At 36.3% G+C, this 12,595-nt stretch overlaps 1 protein-coding gene and 1 pseudogene across 13 annotated transcripts in view; both read left to right on the forward strand.

The window, feature by feature from the left end:
* The window catches only part of KIAA0586 (KIAA0586 ortholog), a 119,292-nt gene that overhangs the window by 24,886 nt on the left and 81,811 nt on the right, over positions 1 to 12,595 (forward strand). For 10 of the 13 annotated variants that reach the window (XM_014347567.4, XM_008957006.5, XM_008957007.5 and 7 more), the window contains exons 9-14: positions 817 to 940; positions 4,149 to 4,281; positions 5,228 to 5,448; positions 5,925 to 5,997; positions 7,290 to 7,517; positions 8,432 to 8,606. In XM_014347567.4, the coding sequence (XP_014203053.2) occupies positions 817 to 940; positions 4,149 to 4,281; positions 5,228 to 5,448; positions 5,925 to 5,997; positions 7,290 to 7,517; positions 8,432 to 8,606 (954 nt within the window). The remainder of the gene's footprint in view (positions 1 to 816; positions 941 to 4,148; positions 4,282 to 5,227; positions 5,449 to 5,924; positions 5,998 to 7,289; positions 7,518 to 8,431; positions 8,607 to 12,595) is intronic. The other 3 variants (XM_063596072.1, XM_063596074.1, XM_063596073.1) reach the window with 1 other exon arrangement.
* On the forward strand, positions 9,493 to 11,856 carry LOC117975830 (heat shock factor-binding protein 1-like; annotated as a pseudogene).

Consider the following 12,595-nt stretch of genomic DNA (forward strand, 5'->3'; position numbering starts at 1 on the left):
CACTTATTGGTACTTTGAAGAAATAGATAAATCTCTTCTTTACTAATTTATAAAAGTCGTCTATTTTACTGGACTTCGTGATGATGACACTTGTCAAATTCCTTTTTTCTGTGATGGAAATAAATTTAGGGGTTTTTCTATGAATTCAACCTTTTACTTACTTGTTTATGTATTTTTTTGTAGAGACAGGGTCTTGCTTTGTTGCCCAGGCTGGTCTCAAACTCCTGGCCTCAAACAGTCCTGTTGCCTTGGCCTCCCAGAGTGCTGGGATTGCAGGCATGAGCCATTGCGCCTGGTTGTGGTATAGTTTTTATGAGGTGTAAACATTTAGTTTTATTTGATGAGTGTATTTATGGCCTAAATTGTAGGCTACTTTGTAGGCTATAAATTTTTTTTTTTTTTTGAGATGGAGTTTCACTCGTCGCCCAGGCTGGAGTGCGATGGCGTGATTTTGGCTTGTTGCAACCTCTGTGTCCCAGGTTCAAGCAATTCTCCTGCCTCAGCCTCCCAAGTAGCTGAGATTACAGGCACGCACCACCACACCCAGCTAATTTTTTCTATTTTTAGTAGAGACGGGGTTTCTCCATGTTGGTCAGGCTGGTCTCAAACTTCCGACGTCAGATGATCCACCCACCTCAGCCTCCCAATGTGCTGGGATTACAGGCGTGAGCCACTACGCCTGGCTTTTAGGCTATAAATTGAGTAGATAATCATCATAAGAAGCTAACTTAGGCCAGAATACAAATATATGAGATATTATATACAAGAGAAATGAATTAGTATTTGGAAAATGATACTATATCTCTTCTATTTCAGGAAATGTAAGACTATTGGAACAAATTTTGAATAATAATGATTCTTTGACAAGAAAAAGTGAATCATCAAACACCACCTCACTAACTAGGTCAAAAATAGGATGGACTCCTGAGAAAACAAACAGGTAAAAACAAGAGATTGGAATGAAAACTAGATTGAAAAGAGTTTTGTTCAGATTTTTCAAATTTCTTTGGGACTTTTAATAAATTATAGCATTGCTTCTTAAATTTATCTTAGATTTAGTTACTATTTTTTGATGCTAATATATCTTCCCCCTTTCTATAATATAGCTATGAAATGAATATCTCATTTTTTCAAAATGCAGATTATTAATTTCTAACATATGGATTATTCATTTCTGATTAAAGGATATCTAGGATTTGTTTCAAAAATAATCCAAGATAGGTTAGGGGCAAGTAGGTTGGGAGTATAGATAAAATGAGGCTAGCCAAAAGTTAATGATTGTTATAGTTAAATATTGGGTGTATGGGGTTCATTTTAGTATTTTCTCTATTTTTGTGTATATTTGAAATTTTACATAATAAAAAGTTTAAAAAAAATCAAATCTGGGCCATGATAATTATATTTATCTTCAACATCTTGAAAACTACAGTAATAAGAACTAGAGGAGCCATATGTTGAGTAATTTTATGTGGAGATATTGTATAATTTTAGTCTATTTACATTTAATGTAATTACTGATCAGGTAGAATTTATGTCTACCATGTTGCTTTCTATATGCCTTAGGTCTTAGTTCACTGTTCCTCCCTTAGTGCCTTCTTTTGTATTAGACATTTTCTAGTTGCACCATTTTAATTCTTTTGTCATTTTCTCTACTATTATTTTTTGAGTTATTTTCTTCGTGGTCACTCCAGGAATTACAATTAACATATTAATTTAAAGCAATCTAATTTGGATTAATAGTGATTTAATTTCAATATTATTCAGAAACTTTGCTCCAGTAAAGCCTTGTTCCCTCCCCTTTTCTTCTATTATTATCATACAAATTACATCTTTATACATTATAAGCTCATCTATGTAGTCTGATAATTATTACTTGATGCAGCTCTTTTAAATCAGGTAGGAAAAGAAAAGAGATATGAACAAAAATACATATACTGGCTTTTATATTCACCTATATAGTTCATCTTTAACAGTACTCTATTTCTTCATATGGATTCAAGTTAGCCCAGTGTCCTTTTATTCCACCCTGAAGGACTCCTGATAGTATTTCTTATAGGGTAGGTCTGTTAGCAGTGAATTTTCTCAGTTTTTGTTTATCTGGTACTGTCTTAATTTCTTTCTCACTTTTTCATTGTCATTTAAACAGACATTTGGTTTCTCATAGTTGTGGAAGCTGGAAGTTCAAGATCAAGGTGCTGGCCGGGTTGGTTTCTTTTGAGGCCTTTCTTCTTGGCTTGCAGGTGGCCTCCCTCTTGCTGTCTCTTCACATGGTCATCCCTCTCTGCACACACACCCCTGGTGTCCCCTCCTTCACTTTTGAAGAATAGTTTTGCTACATACAGAATTTTTGGTAGATGTTCTTTTTCTTTCAGCATTTTGAATATGTCACCTGACTGCCTTTTGGACTCTGTGGTTTCTGATGAGGAGTTGTATGTTGGTGTGCTTGATGGTATCCCACAGGTCTCTAAGACTTAATTTTTCTTTCCCCAATTATCCTCATAATCCTTTCCTCATAATCTCAATTAGCCTGTCTTAAAGTTTGTTGATTCTTCTGCCAACTCAAATACGGTGCTGAGCCCCTCTAGTGAATTATACATTTCAGTTGTTATATTTTTCAACTGCAGAATTTCTGTTTGTCTTTTAAAAAAATGTTTTCTATCTCTATTGATCATTCTATATTTGGCAAGACTTCATTCTTATACTTTCCTTTAATTTTAAAACTAGTTTCTTTTAGTAATAGCTGATTTATAGTCTTTGCCTAGTAAGTCTAATATCTGGGATTCCTCAACAGCAGTTTCTTTTGACTGTGCTTTTTTTCTGTGTTTGGGCTCTACTTTCCAGTTTCTTTGTATGTCTCATAAATTTTTGTTGAAAACTGGGCATTTTAAATAATACAGTGTGGCAACTCTGGAAATTAGATTCTTTCACCTCCCAGAGTTTATTGTTGCTAGTTATTGTTGTTGTTGCTGTTTGTTTAGTGACTTTCCTGGACTAATTCTGTGAAGTCTGTATTCTTTGTCATGTGCTCCCACTGAAGTCTCTGTTTTGTTAGCTTAGTCTGCTAATGATTGGAAAGAGATTTCCTTAACTGCCTTGAACTGATAAGTCTCCCTCTCTTTGCCATGGATTATGTGTGTGTGTGTGTGTGTGTGTGTGTGTGTGTGTATGTGTGTGTGCGAGTGCATGCACATGCATGTGCTAGAGCATGCCTCCAGTGCCTGGCAGATTATGAGTCTGTTTTAGCCTTTCACTTCCTACTTGCACAGAGCCTCAAGGTCGGAAGTGAGTGATTAGGACCTTCCCAGGTCTCTCTTGGGCATGTACATAGCCCTGTATGTGGACTAGAAGGCATGACCTTCTAGATTCCTAGGAATATGTTGGAGCTTTTCAAAACTCCACTTTGGACATTTCATTGCCTAGATTTTTAACATTTGTTGACCACAATCTTGTTTGCCCCAACTAGTGTCACTACCTCAGGCTGCTGAGATGTTAAACAGTTGCCACTGTTTTTGAAAAATGCCCTGGGGATACTTTCTCGCTGAGCTAGCAGTGAGTCAGTTCAAATAAAGACAAACACTATGAATGAGACTTTTAGGAGAGCTTGAAACCATTCTACTATCTTTAGTGGTTGTGAGGCTGTTGGTTTTCGAGGCCGCCACAGAGTTGGGAATAGGGTCCCGAGAATGAGGCAAGTTAAAAAAATTCCATAAAGCTTGCTCTTCTTACCTAGAGTCAGCCATTTTTCTTGAATAAATGCTCCTGGGGTTCTTGCAAGTCTTTAATTTCCAGAGGTTAGAAAAACTTGATTTTGATGATTTTTGCTAGGGTTCTCATTGTGCTTATGGAGAAGCAGATTTTCAGAAGTTCTTACTCCACCAATCTGGAAGTGCTTCTGGATGTTAGCTTCTTGAAAGCATAACCTTTTCCTGCTCCTTTTCTGCTACATCTAAACTTTTCTGGTTAGATAATTTTGTCTCTTGTGATTTTCTGTGTTTCATTTGTTTAATCACATAACTGATTAATTCCATAGTTCAATTTTAATAGGATACCATTTAGTAATATAGCTAAGACTGTATCAAAGATTTGTGTAATGAAATGTTTACTGAATTTACAACAATTTAGGAAACTTTTTCAAAAATCTTCTGTAGCGTTGAAACTCTACCTTCTCAAAGATTTCCTTCCTGTGAAGAGCTAGAAACAACTAAAGTGACTATGCAGAAGTCTGATGATGTTCTTCATGACCTTGGCCAAAAGGAGAAAGAAACAAATAGCATGGTCCAGGTAAAGTGGGAATGGTCTTAAAATTGATGATTAGTTAAGATAAAAATTAAAAAGGAATAAAAGTTATAAAGATAGAAATTAGGAGGAAGGATGAAGAAAAAGCACTGAAAAAGACACGTCAGCCACGTCTGTTCCATTTATAAAGTATTTCCAGAGGCCTTCACCAAGTGATTTCAACTTATCGCTCCTTGACCAGGACTGAGCCATATAGCCACCTTTGGCTTCCTAGCTTCTGTTGGAAAGGGAGGAAGGGGAAAAGAGACCTGTGAGTGAATGGACTTCATTTATCCAATCCACAATGTCTGCCATTTCTTCCATACATAAAGAGCCAACTTGCTTATATTTTACTTTATTTTACTTTCTTCAGCAGAGAGAGAGAGCTATTATTGGTCACTGGACTGCTTAGCACTGCTATGGATTCCCCACCTCTATTTTATTTAACACTCACATTAGTTTTTTTTCTTTTCTTTTTTTGAGACAGAGTCTTGCTCTGTCGCCCAGGCTGGAGTGCAAGGGCGCAATCTCGGCTTACTGCAACCTCCACCTCCCGGTTCAAGCAATTCTTCTACCTCAGCCTCCCGAGCAGCTGGGATTACAAGGGTGTGCCACCACACCTGGCTGATTTTTGTATTTTTAGTAGAGAGAGGGTTTCACCATGTCGGCCAGGCTGGTCTTGAACTCCTGACCTCAGGTGATCCACCTGCCTCGGCCTCCCAAAGTGTTGGGATTACAGGTGTGAGCCACCATGCCTGGCCCACATTAGTATTTCTAAATGGAGGAAAAACACTTTGATTGCCAAGTATTCTTTTGTAAGTCTTCAGTTTGACAAATTGAGTCCTTAGAATATATTGGTATAATGTATGGCCTCAACAATAGTGATAGCTGTTATTTTGATTAAAGAAATCATTGTGAGTGTAGTAACTTTCTGGTCTTTTTTTCTTTTAAGCCAAAAGAATCTCTGAGTATGTTGAAGCTTCCAGATCTTCCACAGAATTCTGTTAAGCTTCAAACAACCAATACAAGAAGATCTGTATTGAAAGATGCTGAGAAGATTTTGAGAGGAGTACAAAACAATAAAAAAGTACTTGAAGAAAACCTGGAAGCTATTATTCGTGCAAAAGATGGAGCTGCCATGTATTCGCTTATCAATGCTTTATCTACCAACAGGTAAGAGGATGTTGGCATCCAGGGTTATTTATGAGTCTGCCAGTTCCACTTTCTTCATAATTTTTTTCTAAGCACTGTATTTTCCTATTAGTTTTCATATTTTTAAAACGTTCTTTATTGACTTTGAAGATGTGGAACTTATAAAGTTGGAATTTGCATATATATATGGTGGTACTACTTTTTTCTGGTGGAAATTTTTCTTTTAATTTTTTCTTTCTTTGGTACATATCTTCTTGGATCCACATGTGCTTTTCAAACATTTATCCTTCAAATATTTGTTGAAAACAAATAGCAAAGGTTTTTCCTTTTCAGATGAAGGATATTAGGCCCCCATTCTACTATCCTAATATCCTTTCCTTTTCAGATGAAAGATATTAGGATAGCAGGTTCACAACCAGATAAGAGTTAGATCTGATCCAAGTCCTGCTCAGGACAGTAAGTGCTAATTTAAGAAAATTCCTTTTTCTCTTTTATAGAGAGATGTCAGAGAAAATTAGGATCAGAAAGACAGTGGATGAATGGATTAAAACTATTTCTGCAGAAATTCAGGTATGTCTTGGAAAAAAACTGAAAATTAAGTGAATTCTCAGAAGATAATATTGATTCCAATTTACAGGCATTACATTTGTTCTCAAAATATTTTTTATATAAAAATCCACTTATTTTTAATTTAATTGTCACTCTTTATATTTACTTAGTAATAAGTTTAGCTTTGTTTAACAAGTATATTATCTCCACTTATATTCTGGCTCTTATTTGGCAAATTGTTGGACAAAAACTAAAACATGAATAATCTGAAAGAAAATTTAGCAAAAGTGTTTGGAAAAAGAATTATACTTGCAAAGATATTTGAAGACAGTGGATTTAGGAGCATTGGCCCGCCAAAGTAAAAATACCAGAGTAATGCAAAGAGAAAAAAACCAACGAGATTTACTAAGTTTACAGAAGTCAGTTCCAGATGGAAAAACAGCCTCTTTCTCACATCCACAATGGGCATGGTACATCTTCAAACATCCAGCATTGGAAAAGTCTATCTTTCTTAGAGGGTCCATAATTTAAAGGAAATTTAAAAATTTTATATATTTGAGTGAGCAGAACTAGGCAGGCTAAGCTGTTATTTTGTCCTGGCGTGCAAGGTGTATTTTTTTGACTGTGGATGTGCTTATATGCTACTTACAAGGGTAGCAAGGTGAAGCATCAGTACTGTTTCCATAGCAATAAACACAGGAATATATTTTAAAACTTTGTTGGTGAAGAATATATATTTCTAATGAAGTTATGAAAAATTTATTTTAGGTACTATATGGTACACACACACAAAAAAATTGGACTAAGAGTCAGAAGATTTGGAGTCTAGTTTTCGCTCTACAGCTAACTGGCAATGTATCTTACTCTTTTGCAATGAATCTCATGTAAAGTATATTTGTTTAAACTTTCACATAATTTTAATTTATATTTATCTCAGAGTTTTGTTACAAAAGTGTTTGCTTTTTTTGAAATGTATTTTTAATTTTTTAAACTGTTAGCAAAATTCATATGGTTCAAACATCAAAAAGTATAAGAAGGTTTGTCATGCAAAGTTGTCCTGCTACCCCTGCAACCCTTCTATTATTTCCCATTCCCCACTCCAAAAGATACTAGTCTTTTTAGGGTTTTGTTTATTTTTCCAGAGATTTTTGATTTTTATATATCCAATAAAGCCAATATCCTTTATTTTTAATGCATTTAAAACTGCTAAACTGTATTTATATAACAGCAAAAAATAAATTCTAATACTTTCTGATGTGAAAGCATTACTATTTGTAGATATTTTAAGTAATTTTAACTTTGGTTATGTTAAGGATGAACTGTCAAGAACAGATTATGAACAAAAAAGATTTGATCAGAAGAATCAGAGAACCAAGAAAGGTCAGAATATGACTAAAGATATTAGAACCAACACACAAGATAAAACTGTCAACAAATCTGTAATTCCAAGAAAACATTCTCAAAAGCAAATAGAAGAGCATTTTAGAAATCTACCTATGAGGGGCATGCCTGCTTCAAGTTTACAGAAAGAGAGAAAGGAAGTAAGATCCTAATCTATTCTTTTAACATAATTGTTGTGTTATAATTGATCATTTCCTTTAAGAGATAAATAATGAAGCGAATGTGAAGGTGTTTTAAAAATATGAAGGACTATACAAATGTAAGCTATCTTTACACTATTGATACTTAGGGTTTTGGATTTATAATGTGAAAAGCACTGAACAAAATAGATAGTTCCTTTCTTATGAGATCTCACACCCTGGCATCATGATTTTGTAGTTATAGCAGGTATAAAGGTATATCTAGAGATCATCTAGTCCAAAAACTAGATTCTCTAGTTTATAGTACTCAAAATTTTCATTTGCGTGTGTGTATATAGTTTATTTTTCAGTTTAACAAATGCATGTTTAGTGCCTAGTATATGCAAGGCATGGTACTAGATGGTATGGAGGAAATTTTTTTGACTGCTGTAACTAGGCTATAAGTTTCTAAGTGCCAAACATGGATTGTTGAGCAGATCAGTAAAGCATCTAATTCAATGCTTGTACTTAGTAGATTCTCAGTAAATGCTCCCTTTCTGTGACATTTAGATTATGGTTGAAGGTGGGTTCAGAAATATATAAAATTATTTAAAGGTTAAGGTTATTGTATTTTTATTGTACTGGAGTATAATAAATATGTAAAATGTGTTTAAATGTTTCTTGTTGGTGCTGAAAATATACTTAGTAATGTAAAAATGTTCATGTTTCTTAGGTGGATGATTTTTATATTTAAAGCTTTTCAAACTGATGCTTGAAACCTGTATCTAGAATTTAAGGGCTGTTGAAAACAGAGGTTATTTTTTACTTAATCATTCTTGTTATAATACTTAAGCTAGCAAAAGGAGGCTTTAGAAAAATGAGATAAGTGTTTGATGACTGTTTTCATGGTGAGTTGAATAACTTTGTACACACAGGGGCTTTTGAAAGCAACCACAGTAATACAAGATGAAGATTATATGTTACAAGTCTATGGAAAGCCAGTTTATCAGGGCCATCGAAGCACTCTTAAAAAAGGACCATATCTCAGATTTAATTCTCCATCTCCTAAGTCCAGACCACAGAGACCAAAAGTAATAGAACGAGTTAAAGGTAAGGAATCTCATTTTTTATGTTTAATCTCATTTCTTAATAGTATCAGTTTAATATGTAAAGTTTCTTTTTGCTTTTTATTTATTGCTTATACGTGCCATTCAAATTATATGATGCTTGGGGATGGAAAAATAATTCCTCTTAGGAGAGGTAGGAAGAAATAGACCAACATTTTTAAAAAGACACAAGATAGGAATAATTGGGAAGAAATGTAGGATTAAATGGCATCTTCAGATAAAGCATCATAAAATTTTTATTTAGGAGAAAATGATTAAAAAAAAATTTTTTTTTTAGACAAGGTCTCACTCTATCCCCCAGGCTGGAATGCAGTGGCACAATCATGGTTCACTGCAGCCTCGACCTGCTGGGCTCAAGCGATCCTCCCCTCTCAGCCTCCCAAGTAGCTGGGATGACAGGCGCACACTACCACGCCTGGCTAATTTTTTTGTATGTTTTATAGAGACAGGGTTTCACCACATTGCCCACACTGGGTGATGATGAATCTTGAGCATCTAAATTATAATCTGGGAAAGTAGACATTTCCCTGAAGACCTAGGTGCATTATGAACAGAAAGATCAGCCATATGCTGTTTATTATAAAAGTGTTGATGAGCACTTTTGCAGTTTTGTTTTCAAAGAGGCTTAGGTAGAAAGGTGAAAACTTTTTTGTTGCTTTTGTGCACAACTGAAAACATCTTCATGTATCACTGTGTATTTTGAGTCACATCTACTGTTTCACTGGTACTGTGTATTTAAATACAACTTTTGGTTATATACTGAGTCTGTTGACTTTGGTTATGTATTATAGTTTCTCAGCTTCTGCTTAGCAATCAGTAAGCTACAGCTGACAATATGTGATAACTAGTAGATACAAACCCATTTTCCTCTCTTATCCTTTCTAGAAGTTGGAGCTATGGTGGTTACTTTGGTTCCCTTTGCTTTCTAAAGGTTATGCAATCATATAGAGTGTCAGGTTATATAGAAATTTTACTAATTTAAAATAGAAAGCATATAGCTTATGGGTGATATTTATCCTAATGGATGGTATTTACCCTGAAGTTTTCTCTTATTTAGTGTAGTTTTGCTTTTTTTTTTTTTTTTTTTTTTGAGACAGAGTCTTGCTCTGTCATCCAGGCTGGAGTGCAGTGGCACAGTCTTGGCTCACTGCAACCTCCACCTCCCAGGTTCAAACAATTCTCCTGCCTCAGCCTCCCGAGTAGCTGGGATTACAGGCATGCGCCACGATGCCCAGCTAATTTTTTTTTGTATTTTTAGTAGAGACAGGGTTTCGCCACATTGGCCAGGCTCTTCTCGAACTCCTGACCTCAGGTGATCCACCCGCCTCAGCCTCCCAGAGTGCTGGGATTACAGGCGTGAGCCACTGTGCCCGGCCTAGTATAGCTTTGCTATTAGTTTATATGGGGGGTTTTGAAAGTCTTTGCAAAAAATAATTTGAGGTTTTAAAATGCTTTCAAATCCAAAAATAACTTTATTCAATAACCCTTTTAATGATCAGAAGTGATTAAGAGCCTGTATTAGTTCATTTTCACACTGCTATAAAAAACTACCTGAGACTGGGTAATCTATAAAGACAAGAAGGTGTAATTGACTCACAGCTCCACATCTCTGGGGAGGCCTCAGAAAACTTAGAGTCATGGCGAAGGGAAGCAAGGCATGTCTTATATGGCAGCAGGAGAGAGGGAGCAAAGAAAGCCATGCCCTTTTAAACCATCAGATCTCATGAGAACTCATTCACTATCACAAGAACAAATTAGGGGAAACTGCCCCCATGATCCAGTCATCTCCCACCAGGTCTCTCCCGTGACGCATGGGGATCAATTTGAGATGAGATTTGGGTAGGGACACAGAGCCAAGCCATATCAGAACCTAAGGACTTATGCTTATCCTAGGGCCTCAGTACCTGCCACTTCCTCTGTCTGGAGAGCTCTTCGTTCAGACACTTGCATGGTTCTCTCTCTCAATTCTTCCGTCTCCGCTCTTAGATGATAGCTCCTTAGAGAGCTCTACCCTGACCATTCTATTCAAAGAATTATCTCCTGTTCCTCTACATCTCCTCACTCTGCCATATTGTTCTTCATAGCACTTCACATTTTCTGTGTTATATTTTTATTTGTTTGTTTTATTATTGTCACTACTGGACTGTAAGCTCCATGAGTACAGTTGGTTTAGTCACCTCTGTATTCCTTGTGCCAGAAACAATGTTTAACACATATTAAATGCTGAACAAACATTTTAAATAAACACTTAAGAAAAATATTCATTCAATAGAATGACTATCAGAGAACAAGACGAAAGAATATAGACATGGTATTACAATTTTTCTTCCTGGGGTCATAAACAAAAAGAAACTATATTTAAAAGTCTGGATGTGTAGGTTGGGCACAGTGGCTCATGCCTGTAATCCCAGCACTTTGGGAGGCTGAGGCAAGAGGATTGCTTAAGACCAGCCTCAGCAACATAGCTAGATCCTGTCTCTACAATAAATTTAAAAAATTAGCAGGGCATGCCTGTAGTCCCAGCTACTTGGGAGGCTGAGGTGGGAGGATCACTTCAGCACTTGAGCTTAGGAATTCAAGGTTGCAGTGAGCTATGATAGTGCCACTGCACTCCAGCCTGGGTAACTGAGCAAGACCCTGTCTCTAAAAAAAAAAAAATTAGATACATTAAAAAATTAGATGCATAGAAACACCCACATGTGAAGTGGAAGTGTAGGTGACGGTCTGAGACATCACCACCAACCTGGGCACTGGGGAGATGGCCAAGACTGACCCCAAGACCTTGCAGGACCTCACCTCGGTGGTGTAGACACCCCTGCAGCAGATGCAAGATAAATTTCAGACTATGTCTGACCAGATAATTGGGAGAATTGATGATATGAGTAGTCACATTGATGATCTGGAGAAGAACATCACAGACCCCATGACACAGGCTGGGCTGGAAGAACTGGAAGGTGAAAACAAGATACCTGCCACACAAGAGAGTTGAGGGTTGCTAATAATTTATATAATGGAATCTGGAACATCATTTTTCTGAGCCAAGAGAAGATTGAATGGCTTTTTTCAGCTAACTACTGTGTGTAGACAGGTTTTATATTATAAAGTGTGCATTCTTATCACATACTATATAGTTACTTTATAAAGCAGTTTATCCCCCAGTTTCTTGAATGTGGTATCTTCACATCTTGGACCTTGGTCAGTTGTGCTATTAATTATTAAACACTAAAACTTTGGCAGTTCCTGCATTTTAAAAAAAAAAGCACCCACATGTTAAAAGTAAAAATGTAATGTCAGGAAATTATTAAGAAAATATTTTAGCCTCTTCCTTTGCCCGCTTACTTTATTCTTTACTTTTTTGTGTGTGTGTTCCATAGACATTTATCCACTTCTCCAAAGATACATAAAATCAAATTTTTAATTTTTTAAGATTTAGGATATAATGGCTATATGTGTATGTATACATCATAGGAACAGAAAAAAATGTACAGCAGTCCCCCCTTATTCATGGCGAATGTGTCCCAATACCCTCAATGGATGCCTGAAACTGTGGATAGTACCAAGCCCTAACATGTACTATGTTCTTTTAATCTGATAACTGAGATGGCAACTAAGTTATTAATGGGCAGGTAGTGTCTACAGTGTAGAGACCCCAGACAAAGGGATGATTCATGTCCTGGGCAGGATGGAGCAGGACGGCATGAGATTTTATCGCGCTACTCAGAACAGCGTACATTGTAAAACTTATGACAGCCGGGCATGGTGGCATGCGTCTGTGGTCTTGGCTACTCGGGAGGCTAGGGTGGGAGGATCACTTGAGCCTGGGAGGCAGAGGTTGCATTGAGCTGAGATCGCACCACTGCACTCCAGCCTGGGTAGAGTGAGACTCCATCTAAAAAAAATTAATGAATAATTTTCAAATACTTATGAATTGTTTATTTCTCAAATTTTCCATTTAATATTTTCCAGCCAAGG

This window comes from Pan paniscus, chromosome 15, assembly GCF_029289425.2.
Source record: "Pan paniscus chromosome 15, NHGRI_mPanPan1-v2.0_pri, whole genome shotgun sequence".
NCBI classification, from domain to species: Eukaryota; Metazoa; Chordata; class Mammalia; order Primates; family Hominidae; genus Pan; species Pan paniscus.